We start from the raw sequence: 18,207 nt of genomic DNA on the forward strand, positions 1-18,207 counted from the left end.
GCCGGCGGGCAGTGGCTGAGGAGGACATGCTCCCCTGCACTGACCTTTAAGTCCTTCCCATTTAAATGTAAAGGAGGATACTCGGTTCAATTTTGGAAACAACTGTTTTGAACAACTTGGGTAAGTAAATCTTCCTCTCTTGTAAAAAAAAAAAAAATGTCTATTAAATACAGATGAAGTATCTATGATGAAAATGGGAGCACCTGGCCAGGCCAGGGTGGGTCAGTGGTTGAGCGTCGACCTCTGAACCAGGAGGTCACGGTGTCATTCCCGGTCAGGGCACAGGCCCGGGTTTCGGGCTACATCCCCAGTGGGGGGCGTGCAGGAGGCAGCCGATCCATGATTCTCTCTCATCAATGTTTTTCTCTCTCCCTCTCCCTCTCCCTGCCTCTCTGAGATCAATAAAAATGCATTTAAATTAAAAAGAAAGAAAAAGGAAAAGGAGCACCCGGACTGACACGGGCTGTAAGTGGAAAACCGCGTTCCGGAGACTGGGCGTGGAAACACGGGATGACGGGTGCCCTCAGCGACTTTCAGACTGAAGTCACGCTGCGATGATATTTCAGATGAAGTGTATTATTAAAATCAGTCTCAGCAACAATCCCGCACTTGTGTTTAACCGCGGCTCCGGAACATTTTCAGTGACAGATGCGGCTCGCGCCCACCTGCTAGGGCTGCGCGGTCTGGAGCGCGCCAGGAGGCAGATGTCACAGCCCTGAGTGCCCTCGCTCACTCCGAGGCCGGGTGCGCAGCGCGGAGAGCAGAAGCCAGGCCGGCTGTCTCCGAGCAGACCCGCCACGCACGGCTGTGACGCGGGGGCTTATGGCTGCCGCTAGCTGTGAGTCCAGGCACAGACACAACCCGTGGAAGCAGGACCAGGGAGGACCGCGGCCTGGCTGCCTGGAAGCGAGGCGGGCGGCCCGGCGGGCTGACTCCACGCAGATCAGCTGTGGGGACCGGAGGTCCTGCGGCCCCCGACCTCCTCCACGCCCCCCAGCGGGACCCACTGTGATCACAGACGGCAGCACGGCGGCATCTGCTCGCTCTCAGCTGTGTGAGCTGGTGCCCCGATGATGAACGCTCTGGGAATGGGCCCATCTTTATCCAAGGTGTTCAACAGGCATCATCAGCTGTGAGCGTCCGAGCGGAACTCCTGACGGCTCTACGTCCCGGCAAGATGCAGAGACGGGAATAAATCTGCTCATTTAAAGCATGTGTTTTATGAACACCGAGTCACGTGCTTCTTAATTTTTAGCTGGGTCCCATTAAACAAATGATCCATAGAGTGAGTTAATAGCCCGAGCCTGTCACACAGCACCGAGAGGCACAGCCACGCTCTGGATGGGGCTCACACCGGAAGAGGCGGATACACGGGGTGCCCGCTATTCCTCTCTCCCAGGCGGCCGAGGTATCTTCCAACCATCGAGGAGCTCCGTGTCCTCGTGACTCAGTCTGCTCCAGGGACTCCTTCCCTCCAGGCGAGTCTTCAGGCCACAGAAATGCACACAACAGGGCCGGCCACGGGACCGTCCGGGTATGCCCGCATGGCATGGATGTGGGAAGGGATGGCACCCCAGAGCGGAAGCAGACCCGATGCCCGCTCCTGAGCCAGAGCACCTCGGGGCAACGGACCCATGCATGTGCACATGTGTGTGTAGACATGTAGGATTCTGGTATCTTTACACGTCGAATGCAAATTAAGTGTCTCTTAATGCAACAAGTCATGATTGTCCACGGTGCCAGGAGGAAACCATTGAGCCACCGAGGCAGGCTGCTCTCTCCGTGCTACACGTGGCATCTGAAGTGAATTCCGTGTTCAGAACGCACTTCTCCTGCGGTGGGTGCCCTGCCCCGAGCCACCATTCCTGTCGACAAGCCGCACCGCCATCCGTGTTCTGGTCAGCAGATCCTCAGCCCCGCTCCGGGCAAGCGCTGAAATGCAGAGACGAGGGAATGTGCCTCCAGCTCTGAGGTGCCAGGGCCACGGGGTTGTCACTGCGAGGCGGCAAAGCAATGAAAAATGCCCAGCCACCGAGGCGAGAGAGAAGCTGAGCAGTCTATGAGCACATGAACACAACACTGCGTGCTCTCGTGTGCATTCGCTTTACTCGCGTGTTACTTATTCACATCCTGATACATATGGCAATGGAAGGGAATTCCGTGTTCAGAACGCACTTCTCCTGCGGTGTGTGTGAGACAGTGTAAGGTAGGTGATGTATCTGTGACAAGAAGACCCCTTAATCAGCACCAAGGCGGACAGCTCCCTGCCCAAGCTCCTTGCAGACAGGAACTACTCACTTAACTCGTAGGCCCTTATCTGTAAATGAGGAGAATCACTCTTTTCTAGCTCTGCGGTTCTTATTAAGTGGATGGCTCCGAAGCCCTGTCAGAGGAACAAACAGTCCGGGGCACGGGCAGGTGCTCAGTGACTAAGAATGGAGTTAAAATGCGATAATTAAGAAACTGAAATGGACTTCCCCGTCCGGAATTCAATAAACCATTTCCAAAAGGCCGCGCCGTCCTGAACAAATGGCCTTTCAGACGCACCTGTAATGAGAGATGTCGGCTGATAGGTGAATGAGGGATGGAACAGGGCGGCACTTTCCAGAAGAAGATGGAAATGTTCTCGGGGCGTGAGAAGATGGAAGAGGGGGAAACCGGTCCCCGCCCGCCATTATTTACCATAACCAGCTCGGGGGCTCGCAGCTGGGGATGCTGGTCAGACCTTGTCAGCACCCTGTCCGGAGGCCCCTGAGTGGTGACGACCCCGGGTGGTCCCAGCCCCAATCTCTCCTTCGGTACAACGTCCATCAGGTTCGCACAAGGACCTCAGAGCAGACCTGTGCTTCCGCTTCCTTTCACTAAAGAGACTGCCTGCCGGGTCCCGCCGGGGAGAAACGGGAGAGGTTTTACGTTGATGTTCGAGGATCAAAAGCATTAAACACTATTTTGTCCCAGGTCTCTGTTAAACACAGCTTTTCTTTCTACCACGTGAAATAAAGCACAGGGACAGGAGGAGCAGGGTCATTGTGGGAGAGATAAATGCCCAGCCTCGGGTCTAATCGCCGTAAGCAGCCTGGCGCTCAGGCTTCAATGGCTCCTAATGGGAGTCCCTCGGGGCCGCGGCCTCTGCCCTCGGTCTCGAAGGGCTGCTGTAACTAATGGCCCCGCCATTAAGACAGAGCGCTGCCCTCCCTTCAGAGCGGGAAGAACCATTCACCTTGAAACGAAGAATGAGGAATGTAATTTAAGCTCGTTATGCGGGCAGTTGAAAGAAGCTCTTTATTGTTCAGAAATCAGACCGAATGAAGTTTTATGACGAGCCCTCTATAAAGGGTGCCTGTTGGCTGGATTGAAGGGAAGTGTCAGGGGGACAGCCAGGGAGAGAGGGGATGGTCAAGGAGGGAGGGGACAGTCAGGGAGGGAGGGGACGGTCAGGGAAGGTAGGGACGGTCAGGGGGAGGGGACGGTGAGGGAGGGAGGGGATGGTGACGGAGGGAGAGGACAGCCTGGGAGGAAGGGGATGGTCAGAGAGGGAGGGGGTGGTCAGGGGGGAGGGATGGTCAGGGGGGGAGGGGATGGTCAGGGGGGGAGAGGATGGTCAGGGGGGAGGGGACTGTCAGGGAGGGAGGGGATGGTCAGGGGGGAGGGGGTGGTCAGGGAAAGAGGGGACGGTCAGGGAGGGAGGGGGTGGTCAGAGGGGAGGGATGGTCAGGGGGGGAGGGGATGGTCAGGGGGGGAGAGGATGGTCAGGGGGGAGGGGACTGTCAGGGAGGGAGGGGATGGTCAGGGGGGAGGGGGTGGTCAGGGAAAGAGGGGACGGTCAGGGAGGGAGGGGGTGGTCAGAGGGGAGGGATGGTCAGGGGGGGAGAGGATGGTCAGGGGGGAGGGGACGGTCAGGGAGGGAGGGGATGGTCAGGGGGGGAGGGGACAGTCCAGGAGGGAGGGAACGGCCAGGAAAAGAGGAGATGGTCAGGGAGGGAGGGGGTGGTTAGGGAGGGAGAGGGTGGTCAGAGAAAGAGGGGATGGTCAGTGGGGGAGGGGACGGTCAGGGAGGGAGGGGATGGTCAGGGAGAGAGGGAACATGTGGAGGGCAAATGGGGGAGGGCGTGTGGGGGCATGTGGAGGAGGTCTGTGGAGGGCACATGGGGGTGCTGGGGGTGTGTGGAAGGGGGCATGTGAGGACTTGGGGGAGGGCACGTGGGGGAGGGCACTTGGGGGCAAGGGCTTCTTGCAAGCCCAATGCTCTTGTCTAATTTCTAAGCTACGGCGACCTCAGGTTATTCCTTTTATTCCAATTTCTATACTATTGATGCAAGACATTTTGTGATCACAAACCCTAGGCCTTGGCCTCCCAGTGATTATTTTAATTTAATGGCAAAGAAACCCTCACTCCAACCACAGGATCGAAGCTGTCATTCCCCCGGCTTCTGTCACCTCCCCGGAGGCAGCCTGACACCCCCCCCCCCCCCGGCCGCTCCGGGGCCCGTCTCCCGTCCTGCCATAGAGCCTGCCCGTCCCCGCCCAGATGATGGGGAGCCATTTCCGTGGGAAGCCACCCTCTTCCCAGCCGGCGCTCAGGGAGGCAAGTCACATCGCGGAGGCGCGGAAGCCATCACCGCCCATTCAGGGGCCGCGTGCCCCGCATGCTAACGAGGCGCGGGCCTGCCTGCGCCCAGAGCCGGCGGGGACACGCAAGGTCACTCCCGCACCGGCAGGGACCAGCCCCGTGCCCACCCCCGTTCCCCAAAACACGCCGTTCACTGGGGACCCCCAGGCACTGGCCCTCATGGAGTGGCCGAGCTGTGCTTCCTGGTCTCCAGGGGAAACAACTGGCCAGAGCTCGAACACGGGGAGGCCCAGTGAAGGACACACGCGCGCGCGCACACACACACACACACACACACACACACGTGACGCCACACGCACAGGTGTGACCGTTCCCACCGTCTGCATGTTTGAACTGCTGCTTCATGCTCATGGAAAGCGGTGCTGAGTCCAGAGCCAGGGCTGAGCTGCCTGCCCTCCCTCCCCGCCTCCGGAGCTGGGGTAGGAGGAAGCACCTCCACCAGCACACCTGGGGGGTAGGGGCAGGGAGCAGCGAGGAGTCCCCACAGGCCGGCGCCTGGTCCCCTCCCGGCGGGCAGTGCCATCGGCAGGCACACTGGGCTCTCAGGTGCGGCCTACAGACCTCACCTGGCAGGCGCCTGAGGAGCAGCGAGTACCCCGTGGAGCTTCGGGCTAATTTTGGCTCCCCGAGCCCAGGATATGTAAAGTCACATATCTCACACACCCCATTTACTATGTTGGTGGGAACAAGTTGCTGTTAAAAAGATACAGCTTGGTGCTTAAAAAGATGCAAAGCATCCTGCAGAATTATGTATTCTGGTAACTCCTTATTAAGCAAAGCTACTGCTTCATAAAAAGCTATAAATGCTTAATAAGAGCTATAAATGTTTATTTGCACGGGCATACTTCCGGCACAGGCTTTGCGTCGGTCGGTGATAAAGGGCTGGTAGGACCAGAATGAGAACAGAAACAGGAGGAGAAAGAGAAACGCTCCATGGACGCCAGGGCGGCCAGCCTCCCCGCCGGGATAAACAAGAACTTTCCTGCACGTTTTCCAGGGGCCAAAGCAGCGGCCGCCAACCCTTCAGACCTCACCGCCACCACTGGTCCTCGGACCACCGGCTGGTGACCGCTGGAGTAAGAACTAGAGTAAGGCCCGGCTGGTGTGGCTCAGTGGTGAGCATCGACCTATCAACCAGGAGATCACGGTTGATTCCTGGTCAGGGCACATACCTGGCTTGTGGGCTCGATCCCCAGGAGGGGACGTGCAGGAAGCATCCGATCCATGATTCTCTCTCATCATAGATGTTTCTCTCTCTCTCTCTCCCTCTCCCTTCCCCTTCTCTCTCTCTCTCTCTCTCTCTCTCTCTCTCTCTCTCTCTTTTCTTAAAGAAAGCTGTCCTCTTCTTGCCTTGATGTTTTTCCTCCAGAAGAACACCCAGAGGAAGCCCTCACATTTTCTCTGAACATGAGCTTAGCTGTAAGTGTAGGCTCCAGTGCATTTTTTTAAAATATATGTTATTGATTTTTTTTTGATTTTTTTTTTTTACAGAGAGGAAGGGAGAGGGATAGTTAGAAACATCAACGAGAGAGAATCATTGATCATGGATGCTTCCTGCACACCCCCGACTGGGGATGTGCCCGCAACCAAGGTACATGCCCTTGACCTGAATCAAACCTGGGACCCTTCAGTCTGCAGGCCAATGCTCTATCCACTGAGCCACACCGGTTAGGGCGGCTCCAGTGCATTTTACGAAGTTAAGTAGGAAGTAGATGACAGAGAGCAGGAAACAGAGGGTCCAGGAGCCCAGAAGGCACAAGGGACGGAGCCACACACACGGGCTGTCAGCCCAGCCAGGACCTCTGCGAGGACCTCCCGAGGCCCGGGCGTGGGCCGCCCCGCCCCTCACCCAGCGTGAGGACGCAGGAGAGCGCAGGCAGCAGCCCGGGTCGGGGCCACGTGGAGAGAATCGAGCTGTGTTTTTCAGCCGGAACGTCCCCCCTTGACAGGTTTCAGCCTGCCTTCCACAAACGAGGAAGGTGACGGGATTATGCAAAGGCTTGAGGCTTTGAAGAAAGCCGCCTGACAAGATTAGGATACTAATTCAGCCGGTCCGAAGAGAAAGAGCACGGGCGGCGGGAGGCGTGGGGAGGCAATGCGGGACAGGTGAGGTGCTCTGCAGGGTGCGTGCGAGGAGAAATCATTAAAATCCCCGTTGGTTGGAGCAGGGTTGGAAGAAAATGCGTCTGAGGATGCAAAGCGGCGGATAAGACGGAACCATGACTTCTGCGTTGAAAGGAAACGTGAGGTTCTTCCTTGCAATCCCCCCAGCAGGAGCGGTGACTGCCTCCCGGGACAGACAATCAGCACCCCGGAGGCTACAATGCCCGCTGATTGCCGAGGGCACGGCGTGCACCGCATGGCAAACCCGGAGGCCTCCCCCGCCCTCCTCACGATCTACGGCCTACGCTAGACGTCAGGTACCCTCCTCCTGGTGAGGGCTCCATCTTCTTGCCCCCAGCGGAGCTGTTCTGATTGGCTGCCACCCCCACTCCTGCACACGGAGGAGCGAATCCACAGGGCCAAGGCCCACAGACAGGACTGCCGGGCAGCTGAGGGAGCGCGGGGCCCTCACCGTGCTGCGTGAAGAGGTCGCTGTGGATGAGCTCGATCAGGCAGTACAGCTTCTGGATGGTCAGCAGCCCCACCGGGACGTTGAGGATGAAGTCGGTGAACATTTTGCTGCGAGAAAGAACGGGAAAAGGGTTTAGGGAAGGAAATGCCGCTACACGGTCCCAAGTGTCAGGAGACAGTGTGGAGACGCAAGGTCATTCAGGGGTCATCCCATGCGGCCAGAATGCTGGCTAACGCCTGGTATACAATAAGGGCCAAAATCTTGTCCCAAAAATGATCCTTTAAAATTTTCCTGTTTCATTTCACACCCACTGGCATGGCTACTGTGTAACAGACAGGAAACGAGTGTTAGCCAGGAGGCGGAGAAACAGGAACCCCGGCCCACGCTGGGGACTGTAAGACGGTGCAGCCACTTGGGAAAACATGCTGGCAGTTCTGCAAGATATCGACAAGTTACCCTCAGAGCCAGCCTTTCCACTCCCAGGCATGTGCCCATGAGAAACGGAAATGTGTATCCATGCAAATCCGTGTGCGTGACCCGCAGCAATGTGACTCAGGGCCCTGGGGGCTGGGAGACAGCCCAGAGGCACAGCAGCCGGAGGGTGCACACACTACACGCAACACAGCCCCGCCACTCCCCCCCCCCACACACAGGAACGGCACTCGGACACGGCCCGCAGCGTGGATGTGCCCTGAAAACATCACGCTAAGTGAGAGAGGACACTCCCCACGGGCCGCACAGCGTGTGCCCCCGTGCACCCCAAAAAGGTCCGGAGAGGAGCGAGCGGCTGCTGGTGGGCCTGGGGGAGGAGGGACTGGGGATGGGCCCCAGGGGTCTTACTGGGCAATGCATGAAGCTCTTCTAAGGCGATATTATGGTGAGGGTCCCGGAATGGAAACCGTATCGCTGAACGTGCTCACACGGGAGAACTTTATAGCACACACCTCACATCTCAGCAGCCAGGGGGCCCAAACCTTACTTTCACAGACGGCCAAAGCACTTCCGGAGCACTAACAGAGCTCGTTAGCAACCAGAGAAGCGCAAGTTAGAGGGGTGAGACCCGCTCTCGCCAATCACGTGGTCAGACTTGTGCAATAACAATTCCAAATTTTGGCAAAGTTTAGGAAGACAGGTGCCGAAACATGCAGGTTTAGTATGACCTTCGGGAGGGCAGCCAGATGATAGCTATGAAAAATCTTTTAAGAACACGCAAGACCCAGTCATTCCACTTCTGGTTATGCTAATGATGTAAATAAGGGCAGATGCTACAATTAAGCTATAAGAAACTGTATCCTCGCATAGTTCCCAATAATTAAAACCTGAACATCCCTGGCTGGTGTGGGCCCAGTGGACAGAGCGTCGGCTTGCGGACTGAAGGGTCCCAGGTCCAATTTCGGTCAAGGGTGCATGCCTGGGTTGTGTACTTGATCCCCAGTAGGAGGCATGAAGGAGGCAGCTGATCAATGATTCTCTCTCATCATTGCTTTTCTTATCTCTCTCTCTCCCTCTCCCTTCCTCTCTAAAATCAATAAAAAATATATTTTTTTAAAAAGTAAATAAAATAGAGAATGAACTGACTACAGTGTATCACCCGTTAGTACACAACCGACTCAGCACAGGAGGGCTAATAACGGCCCCTCAGCCACGCCCCCGAGGTAAGATGAACTGACCGCACGTGGAAAGCGCTGTGTGCGGGGAGGAAACACGCCATCGCTGTGTCTCTTGTTGGTATTTGGGTAAATGACGGCCAGTGTCAGGGCGCCCCATGAAGGTCACAGAGGTGATGATGTGGATGATGATGCGTGCTGTGGGGAGGCAGGGTCCGGTGGGAGACAGTGAGCAGGAGCTGGGTGTGAGGGGTGGGTATGGGGGGGGAGGGGCATAGAGAACAGAGGGACCCAGGGATTTAGGTGTGACTGGCTCTCCTGTGACCTCTTCTGTTTCATTAGAACGGGAATCAAGTTTCCAAGCAGGAAAAGTATGCCCATGGTGTTCCATGTCTTTTTTCTTATTTTTAAAAATATATATTTTACTGATGTTTTACAGAGAGGAAGGGAAAGGGATAGAGAGTTAGAAACATCGATGAGAGAGAATCATCAATCAGCTGCCTCTTGAACATCCCCTACTGGGGATGTGCCCGTAACCAAAGTACATGCCCTTGATCGGAATAGAACTTGGGACCCTTCAATCCCCAGGCTGATGCTCCATCCACTGAGTCACACCGGTTTCGGCATCTTTTTCGTTTTTAATCAGCAGAGACGGTGTGCACCCGTGGACCGCACACACTGAGCAGGCCCGGGAAGGGCCTGGACGGCCTTCAGGCCCGGAGCCACCTTACCTGAGCTCTTTGGGGTCAAACACCAGCTTCACGTCGTTGACAATCGTCGGCAGGTACTTGAGCGCGGCCCCCTGCAAACCAAGACCAGAGGGGACGGCTGAGCCTCGTGTGGTGGGGCAAACAGGAACACGGATGGGTGATTCCCGTGCGGGAACCACAGGCACGCCGGGAAGAGTTCGGAACCACAAGAACGCTTGCCAGGTGAGCGGCTGCTGGCTGATGAACAAGGAGCCAAGAAAAAACCGATGACCGCATGCCGGTCACTGGCCACAACCTCTGCACAGAGCGTGGCAGCAGCACCCAGAAGCCCAGCTCAGTGCCGGCTGGCCAGCGCCCACCTGCCGTTCTCTCCTCGGCCCTGGCGGGGCGAGCACACGGGGAAACTGCCCTCAGCGGGACCCTCTCCCATCCGGATTCCCGCACCCACGCTCTTGGTCAGAATTAAACCTTCTTCCCCTCTACGGCCAGCCCTTACAGCAGGAAGCATTTTTCTGCAGTAACTGTGTCGCCTATATTCATAGTATGTATCTCCTGAAAGCTGACACTTGCAAAAACAACAGAGTGGTGGCAATAATGTTGCAATGCACTAAACTGGGACCCCGGTACAATGTATCTCATCCCCTCAGACCTCCCACAGGCAGGGGCAGTGCTGGAAGCGAGGAAACCCACAAGGGAGACCTGAGCCAATGGCTTTGCCCCTGATCGCACAGCCAGCACTGAGCTGAGTCCGAGGGGAAGGCAGGTCGGGGGGGGGGGGGGGGGGGGGGGGGGGTGGCCAGAGCCTCTGCCTCCTCCTCTCTATCCGGCGGACAGGTTCCTGGGTTGGGAGTGCCCTGATGGGACGGCCGCCCCAGCGGTCACTCAGTGACCCCTCCCCCAGGCTGGGCTCCCCGCCCTGAATGAAGCAGAGGAAGGTAACACTCGAGCCAAACCCCGCCCAGGATGTGTTAGCTCAGAAATCAGCACCCGTTCTGCCAGCCCTCCTTCGCCTGCTTCCCAGACGCCGGAGCGAGGTTGAAACACAATCCGAGGTGCGACCTCTGAAGCGGGCGTGGACGGAAACAGCTTCGTTCTGGCCTCAGAGAGTCTTGCTCAGATGGCCTTGAAGCGGCTGTGAAAAACTAGTCGCTTATCGTGATGTTGAATAATCGGCATTTACATGGGTGACTGCAAGTGACTGCTCGGACCCCGAGCTGCTCCACTTGCGTGTGAGGGCCCGAGAGTGAGGGGCACACGCATCCTGCACTTCATCCCGAGCCGCAGCGCCCCCTGCCCGCAGCGACCGCATCGATCCCGCCTCGGGACAAAGCAGACAGCGACCAACGAGCCCGGCCTTTCCTTCCGCCGAGGCCTCCAGGCTCCCTGTTAGCCAGAGGCCGGCGCCCCACCCGGGGCCAGGCCTGTGCCACAATCCACAGTGGGGTGTCTGCCCAGGACCCGGACACCTCAGAATCTCTGACACCCAGGCTGACTGAGATTCCTCCAAAATCACCCAGAGACATCCCCCCTGCACCCCTTTCAGATGGCTGCATCCGGGGCTCCCGGGAGCTGGGTCCCCTCAGCTGGAGGAGCAGCCAGGACACGGAGAGGGACCGGCGAGTCCCCTCACCCAAGGGCTCTGACTGACTCCCAGAGCCCATTCCACCTATGCCCCCCCCCCCCCCCCCCCCGGGCCACACGGCTCTTCGCCCACAATCTCAGCTTCGGCACCCTGTGGGCCTATCGAGACCCCATTTGCTCTGTGGGGAGCGCCCCACGGAGGGCGGGGGAGGGGAGCTAATACAAGACAGCAGCATGCAGAACCCCCAAACTCCAGCTCCCTTCAGTGAAAGCTCGGGCTTACGAGGCCCCACGCAGGGAGGAAATATCCCGTGGAATCATTAGGCAAAGCACAAACCAGGAAGGAGTCGGGATAATGGGAACAGAGAGTTAGTGGGGGGTATTTTCCCCATTTTTGTCTTATTTTTCTTAGTTTTTTGTAAATCAGTTCTTTATTTAATAACATCTTACTCAGAACGTGTGGTAGTCTTTTGAATGGGGGACTGTGGGTTTGGCCCCCGGGGGGGAGAAAGGAGAGGGGGGATGCAGGAGGCAGCCAATAGATTATGCTTCTGTCACTGATGCTTCTGGCTCTCTATCCCTCGCCCCTCATCTCTTTTTAAAATTCTGTAAAGGAGCCTTAGCCAGTTTTGCTCAGTGAACAGAGCATCAACCTGTGGACCAAAGGGTCCTGGGTTCGATTCTGGTCAAGGGCACGTACTTTGGTTGCAGGCTCCTCCCAGGCCCAGGCCCTGGTCTGGGTGCGAGCAGGAGGCAACCCATCGCTGTGTTTCTCTCACATCAGTATTTCTCTCTGTCACTCCGTCTCTCTTCCACTCTCTAAGAATCAGTGGGAAAATATCCTCAGGTGAGGATTTAAAAAAATAATAAGGGGGGGCGGGGGGGCGGGGGAGAAAACAGAAAATGCTAAAGTTTTTCTAATTGCTGGCATAGTTCACATTAACGAAATTAAATAAACTTTATACCCTTTTCTAAGCGAATTAAATTGTCATGCATCTCCGGAGAGTGCCAACTTAATCCAAACCGTAAACCAAAATAAAAAATAAAATGCACTTTCCATATAGTAGCGGTTTAATGGTGTAAGTGCCTCTCTGGCTAAAAATATTACCGCTGATGGTGATTAATAGACACTATTTTAGGGTAATGTTCAGGCTAGATTATTCAGTATAATTATTTTAATTAAATCCATTAGCATATCTTTATATAAGATTACAAGAGCTATCGATGATACAAAATAAGTTTTTCTTGAATAATGTATGAAGCAATTATTAATTTACATATTTCTCGGGAAAACGCATGGTTAAACGATTCCGTTTGGAGGTTTGAGCTGAAGTGTGTAGGGCCCCCAATCCTCCTCGGAGACCTCAGTGTTCCGTCTCTGGGAGATTCAGGAACGGCCTCGGGAGAGCCGGAACATTCTGAGGCCTCCTCGGCCTCCAAACTGGCAGAAACTGGTTACCTCTCCAGACAGCCCCATGGGGTGGAAGGGGGGAGGGGGTGGCAGCGTGTGACTCTAGCCCAGTGGTTCTCAACCTTCCTAAAGCCGCGACCCTTTAATACAGCTCCTCAGGTGGCGGTGACCCCCAGCTATAACACTGTTTTCGTTGCTACTTCATAATGTAATTTTGCTATTGTTGTGAATGGTAACGTCAATATCTGTGTTTTCCGGTGGTCTTGGGCAGCCCTGCTAGCGGTTCTCACCCTGTGGGCCGCCGAAGACCATGGGAAAACACAGATGTTTACATTGCAGGGACTCGTTAGCAGGAGGAGCTGTATTAAAGGGCCGCGGCATTAGGAAGGTTGGGAACCGCTGTGTGAATGGGTGATTCGGGACGCAGCTGCGTGTCTGAAACGCTCTGGGGAAGGGAGCTCCGGCTGTAAGCTCGCCATTGGCTGGGGAGCAGGAGCTCAGACGGGCCTGCGGGCTGCAGTGGCAGGAGCCGCGGTCATAGACCAGAACGAAGCGCCCATGAGCCTCTGGTCTCCGAGGCGGCCGGCTGGGCGGGCGGCTCCTTTCCCAGTGCGCCCACCATCTTCACGGGGGACACCTGCGGCCGGGCTGGGGTGCGGCCTGTGGCAGGTGCGGGCCAGCCGTTCGCAGCCTCCCGCCAGCGCCGCCCTCTTGTCCGGGGACACGATGAGCCACGGGCTTGGTGCGCTGACTCCGAGCCCCTGCGGCTGGTCAGGGAAACGGAGGGGAGAGTGAGGACAGACGGAATCACAGGCAGTTTTGGGCCCGGGAGCCATTGGAGATTTCTAAGTATCTTCCCACGTGATCTTGTTGGATGGGTCTCACTCGCGTCTGCTACGATCCCGAGTCAGACCCCCTCCCGCGGGGTTTAGCGGAAGACACGGGACTTCCGTGACGTCGTTGCCGCGATGGGAACCTTCCGTCTGCAACACGGTGACTGGGTCTTTTTTAAAATATATTTTATTGATTTTTTACAGAGAGGAAGAGAGATAGTTAGAAACATCAATAGAGAAACATCCATCAGCCGCCTCCTGCACTCCCCGCACTGGGGATGTGCCCGCAACCAAGGTACATGCCCTTGACCGGAATCGAACCTGGGATCCTTCAGTCCGCAGGCTGATGCTCTATCCACTGAGCCAAATCAGCTTCGGCCAGTGACTGAGTTTTGCCTGGAAGGCTGCCTCCTGGCCGCGCTTCCTGCATTTTGCTCTTTCACAGTCAGCGTGGTCCTGACATCGAACATGCAGGTTCCCATCATGGGTCCTGGTGTCCTGTGTTGGGTGAACTCTCCGTTTTCTCTGTGGAAATGGGGGTACATTTGTGACTCCTCTGGCTCAGAGAGAATGTGCAAAGTCTGGCGCGGTGTCGGGTTAGACGTGGCTCCCAGGGAGACCCGTTGGCTTCGTTGTTTGAGATGCTCTGACCCCCCCTCATTTGCATATCGGAGATCAGCATGCTCTTGAACCTTTTCGGCTTTTATAGGGGTGGCCTTCGGTGTGTCATACCAGCACGGCCACGGTGAGCCTGAGAGGGCGGTGACGGACGGAGAAAAGACAGACGAGAAGGAAGCTGGGGCTCGGTGGGACCCCCCTCTCTGACGGACAGACAGCGCCACAGCCCGCAGGCCGAGTCTCCATCTTACAGCAGATCCCACGGGCAGAGGAAGAGCCTGGTCACAGCGTCCTCTCGGGCTTCGATCCACTCCACCACACGCACCTGCTCCAGCTTGTTCACCGGCTGCTCCTCCCGCAGCCCCGTCACTCAGCCACGTGGGGCCACAGGTTCGGACCATAAGGGCAAGCTCACAAGCACAGCCTTTGGCTGTCGCTGTGCTGGGACTTGCACGTGGCTTCGCCACGAGAGGAGCTGCCCTCTCATTAGCCCCAGGCTTGAACCTGTCCGAACGCTGTGGCCGCTCTCCAAAGTCAGGGTTGGGGGTGGAGGGTTTGCTGTGTCCCAGGGTGCCGGCACCCTAGTCCCCTTCTCAGAACTGAAGCCGCCTCACGTCCACGGCAGGTGTGAGCCCTCTGGCAGGTGTGAGCCGTCAGCGCGTTTGTGCCTCGGTGAAGGGCAAGGCCAGAGGAGGTCCAGCCAATATTTAACTTCAGCACCAGCGCGGCATCGGACCGGAGTGTTCATTCCTAAAGCACTGACAAAGCTTTGACGGTATCCCCCCAAACTGCGTGTGTCCTGCGGGGCAATAGGGGTGAGATGGGGCTGGGCATGAAGGCCACTCAGGGCTGAGGTCTCAGGCACGGCCACGGCCATTGTTGGCAGAGGGGCTGCCCTGGACCGCTCGGCTCTGCAGAGTTGGGTTTGGGGCATTTGGGGCTTCGTGGTCAGAACTATTCCAGGCAGTTTTCACTCATTCCCCGATGATTACTGCTAACTCTGGGACCATCCTAGCAGACACTGTCCTGACAGACACTGTCCTGGGACTTACGAGGAGTCTCCTGTTCTGTCTGGGGCTGAGCATAACTTTCTGGAGAGGGAAGCTCTGACGATGGTCTATGGTAAGAGAGATATTTCTGTGTGCACATATGTGCATGTATGTGTGTGAGGGGTGTATGTATATATGTGAGCGTGTATGTGTGTGTATGTCTGTGTGTGCGTGTGTGTGTGTTTGGTACATGTGTATGAGTTTGTGCATGCATGTGTGAGTTTGTGTAGGTAAGTGTACATGTGAATATGTGTATAGGTGTGTGTTTGGTGTATGTGTGAGTTTGTGTATGTATGTGTATATGTATGTGTATATGTGAGAGTGCGTGCGTGTGTGTGGCTGCTGTGTACATTCTGACCTGTGTTCCATGTGATGGACTTGGGGTTGGTTTGGAGTGTCCTTTGGTCTATTCTGAAGCACCGTGTTTCACTGAGAAAACCCTGGCTGGCAGGCTCTGCACCGACTTCCTCAGCTCGTGTGTCCCAGCCACGTGAGGAAAACCCTGCTCTCTGCCCTTCCTGAGGCTCCTGCCCGGCTTGGGATAGAGTCCAGTCTTCTGTCTGCCCGTCCTGTGGGCGTCAGCCGGCACTCGGCCATGGTCCCCGCGGGAGGGCCCGGGGCCTGGGGTGTGGATTAATTGAGTCTGAGCCTCCGGGAGGGGGGCGGGCGGCGCACAGATGGCGAGCTGGCTTCCTTCCGGCGTCCCTGGGGCTCCATCTCGCCCCCTCCTGGTGCCACTGCTGCCTCCCCATCCCGGAAGGCAGGGTGCCCACAGCTGTGTGCCATCACAGTTAACACGGTGGTTGGGTGAGCTTTGCTCACCAAGAAGCCGGCTCTTATTCCCTTGGAAGGAATGACCTGGCTGGGGATGAATCCGTTTCCCAGCCTCATCCAGAATCCGTCCTCACCGGTGTTTGCTGCTTGTTGACGCTCTCTAAGCTCTCATCTGGGATACAGCTTCTCCACGTGGAAGTTCAGCATTGCTTCTGGCCTCGGGAGGAGCTGTCTGAAGGTATGAGGGATGATGGCGATGCAGACCAGCAGTCTCTACGGCTTCCTGGCCGGGGCGGGTGAGCTTGCGTGGGTGTGCTGGGCTCCGACGGGCCCCTCCCGCAGCCAGGGTGCTGGTACCCCTCCCTTCCCCCCGTTCTGGACGGCTGCCCGGGTCTCCACCTGCCGTCTCTAACGCAGGACTGGCTCTCGGGACAGGTTCTCCTGTCCTTTCGTCTTTGGACTGTGTCCCATTCCCACCCTGTGTGGCCGTCCCCTCGGCCCTGCGCTGGCCGAGCCCCGCGGTGCTTGGTGACGCAGTGCGGTGCAGTGCGGTGCAGCGGGCCGCACGCCGGCCGCCGCGTGGGGAGCTCCTCTGCCTGTCCAGATGGACGGCGGAGCCGAGGTAATCCTAATCCCGGTGTCCGTGCCCGCTCTCCCCGCAAAGCCCCGGAGGCCAGTGATCCCCTGATCCTCTGGCGCCTCCGCGGGGTCTGTCAGAAGCAATGATGGAAAAGCTTCCGGGAGGGATAAGCAGGGACACAGTCACGCCAGGGCCGTGCTTCTGTAGCTGGGTCGTCCATGGCAACACGTGTGCCCACCACGTGTGCCCCCGGCCCCCGGCTTTTCTCTGGGATCTTCAGGGCCCAGCTGCCCCGTGGAGGCCCCTCCCAGAGATTTCTCTCTAGGAAAGTGGGGGGGAGGGCCAGAGGGTCTCCACCAGCCTGACCAGTCTAAGCAGGGTGTCCGGTGAGCTGGGTGCAGGGTCCGCAGGGCGGGGGCACCTCCCCTGCGGGAAGCTGTTCGTGCCTTCACGTGCTGTGGTTCCTGTAGATTAGGGGTGTCGAACTCAATCAGAGAAGGGGCCAAAATCTAAAATCCAGCCTAAATCGCGGGCCGAATGGTTTACTGAACAGTCATAAACTGACAATGTCATAAACTGACAGCGGAGTGCAGTGATGACAGCGCGGTGCGGGCCACATTGCAAGGCCTGGCGGGCTGGATTTGGCCCGCGGGCCTTGTGTTTGACACATGTGCTGTAGATCGTTGCATGTGCCGAGTCCTGTGGATGGAGGCCTCTTGATTGCAAACTGCGGAACCCTGCAGTCACACCGGAGCAGACGGGCGGCTGTTCCAGGTGACGGGCGAGGAGACTCACCGTGTTAGGCTGTCCGGTCTTTCCGACGTGACACACTCAGGCCGTGGGATTCAGAATCCCAGCAAGTCGGTCACGTGGGGAGGGTGACACGCTGATGCCGAGGCCGGAGACCCGGCAGACACAGCACGATGCTGGAGGAGGAGGATGCCGAGCATGGGCACTCCCTGACCTCAGTCTGACCGCAAGGCTGGTCATCCGATCGCCTGGCCCCGCTCACTGAGCTCGCAGAGAAGGGAATTGTTACATAGCAGCTTCCAGTCCTGCCTGTGTGACCTCTGCACACGGTGATGGATTCCACATCGAAGACGGTTTAAAATATATATATGTTTTTTGCACGGATTTCCTTCTCTCCAGCTTAGTGTTTAAGGTCAGCAGGTGGCCATATTGCACCCCCTCCTCCCAGCCCTGACGGGGTCGCAGTGAGAGCGCGAACAGAGGCGAAAGGGGGAGATGGGTGGGGAGGGAGGGGCAGCGACTGTCTGCCTGGAGCATCGGGAGCCAGACGTGCCTGCCCCCTGCATGTCCCCTCTCTGGCTCTGGGCACTTGTCAGCCCTCCCTCTCCCTCCCCCCCGCCCTTGCTCCTCTGTGCTCCCCACATCTCTGCTCGGCCCCAAAACGCTGCCCATCCCCGGACCACACTGCGCTCGCCTGGCTTGGAGCCTTGGCTCGGTAACGGTGTCTGTCCCTGGAGCGCAGCCCTCTCAGGGGACTTGCCCGTCAGCACCGAGGCCTCCGGTTCCCCTGTGTCCCGCATCCTGTGCTTCCCGCCCTCGCCCCCAGAGGCCTCGGCCCAGCCCCGTGCCTGTGAGCGCCGAGGAGCAGGTGTGCTGGCTGCTGCCTCCTGCCCTTCCCCGTGGCCCGCAGCTCCTGGCGCTTGGCTGGGAGCACCTGGCCTGGCAGCCCGGGCACCAGCGCCTTCAGAACAAATGAGGGTGATGTGTGAGCAAGGCCAGCTGAGCGCACTGCATCGGCCTGGCCGGAGGGGCGAGCCTGGCCTCCCGCACGCGGCCCAGCCCCATCACCCTGCCTCCTGCCTGCGCTGG

General features: G+C 57.5%; 1 protein-coding gene across 4 annotated transcripts in view; it reads right to left on the reverse strand.

The window, feature by feature from the left end:
* DOCK1 (dedicator of cytokinesis 1) overlaps window positions 1–18,207 on the reverse strand; it is a 200,191-nt gene that overhangs the window by 118,580 nt on the left and 63,404 nt on the right. For all 4 annotated transcript variants that reach the window (XM_084904416.1, XM_084904415.1, XM_084904414.1 and 1 more), the window contains exons 24-25: window positions 9,544–9,614; window positions 7,206–7,312 (exon numbers count right to left, since the gene is read on the reverse strand). In XM_084904416.1, coding sequence (XP_084760542.1) covers window positions 7,206–7,312; window positions 9,544–9,614 — 178 coding nt within the window. The remainder of the gene's footprint in view (window positions 1–7,205; window positions 7,313–9,543; window positions 9,615–18,207) is intronic.

This window comes from Pipistrellus hanaki (assembly GCF_964339955.1).
Source record: "Pipistrellus hanaki genome assembly, chromosome: 14".
In the NCBI taxonomy this organism is placed as follows: Eukaryota; Metazoa; Chordata; class Mammalia; order Chiroptera; family Vespertilionidae; genus Pipistrellus; species Pipistrellus hanaki.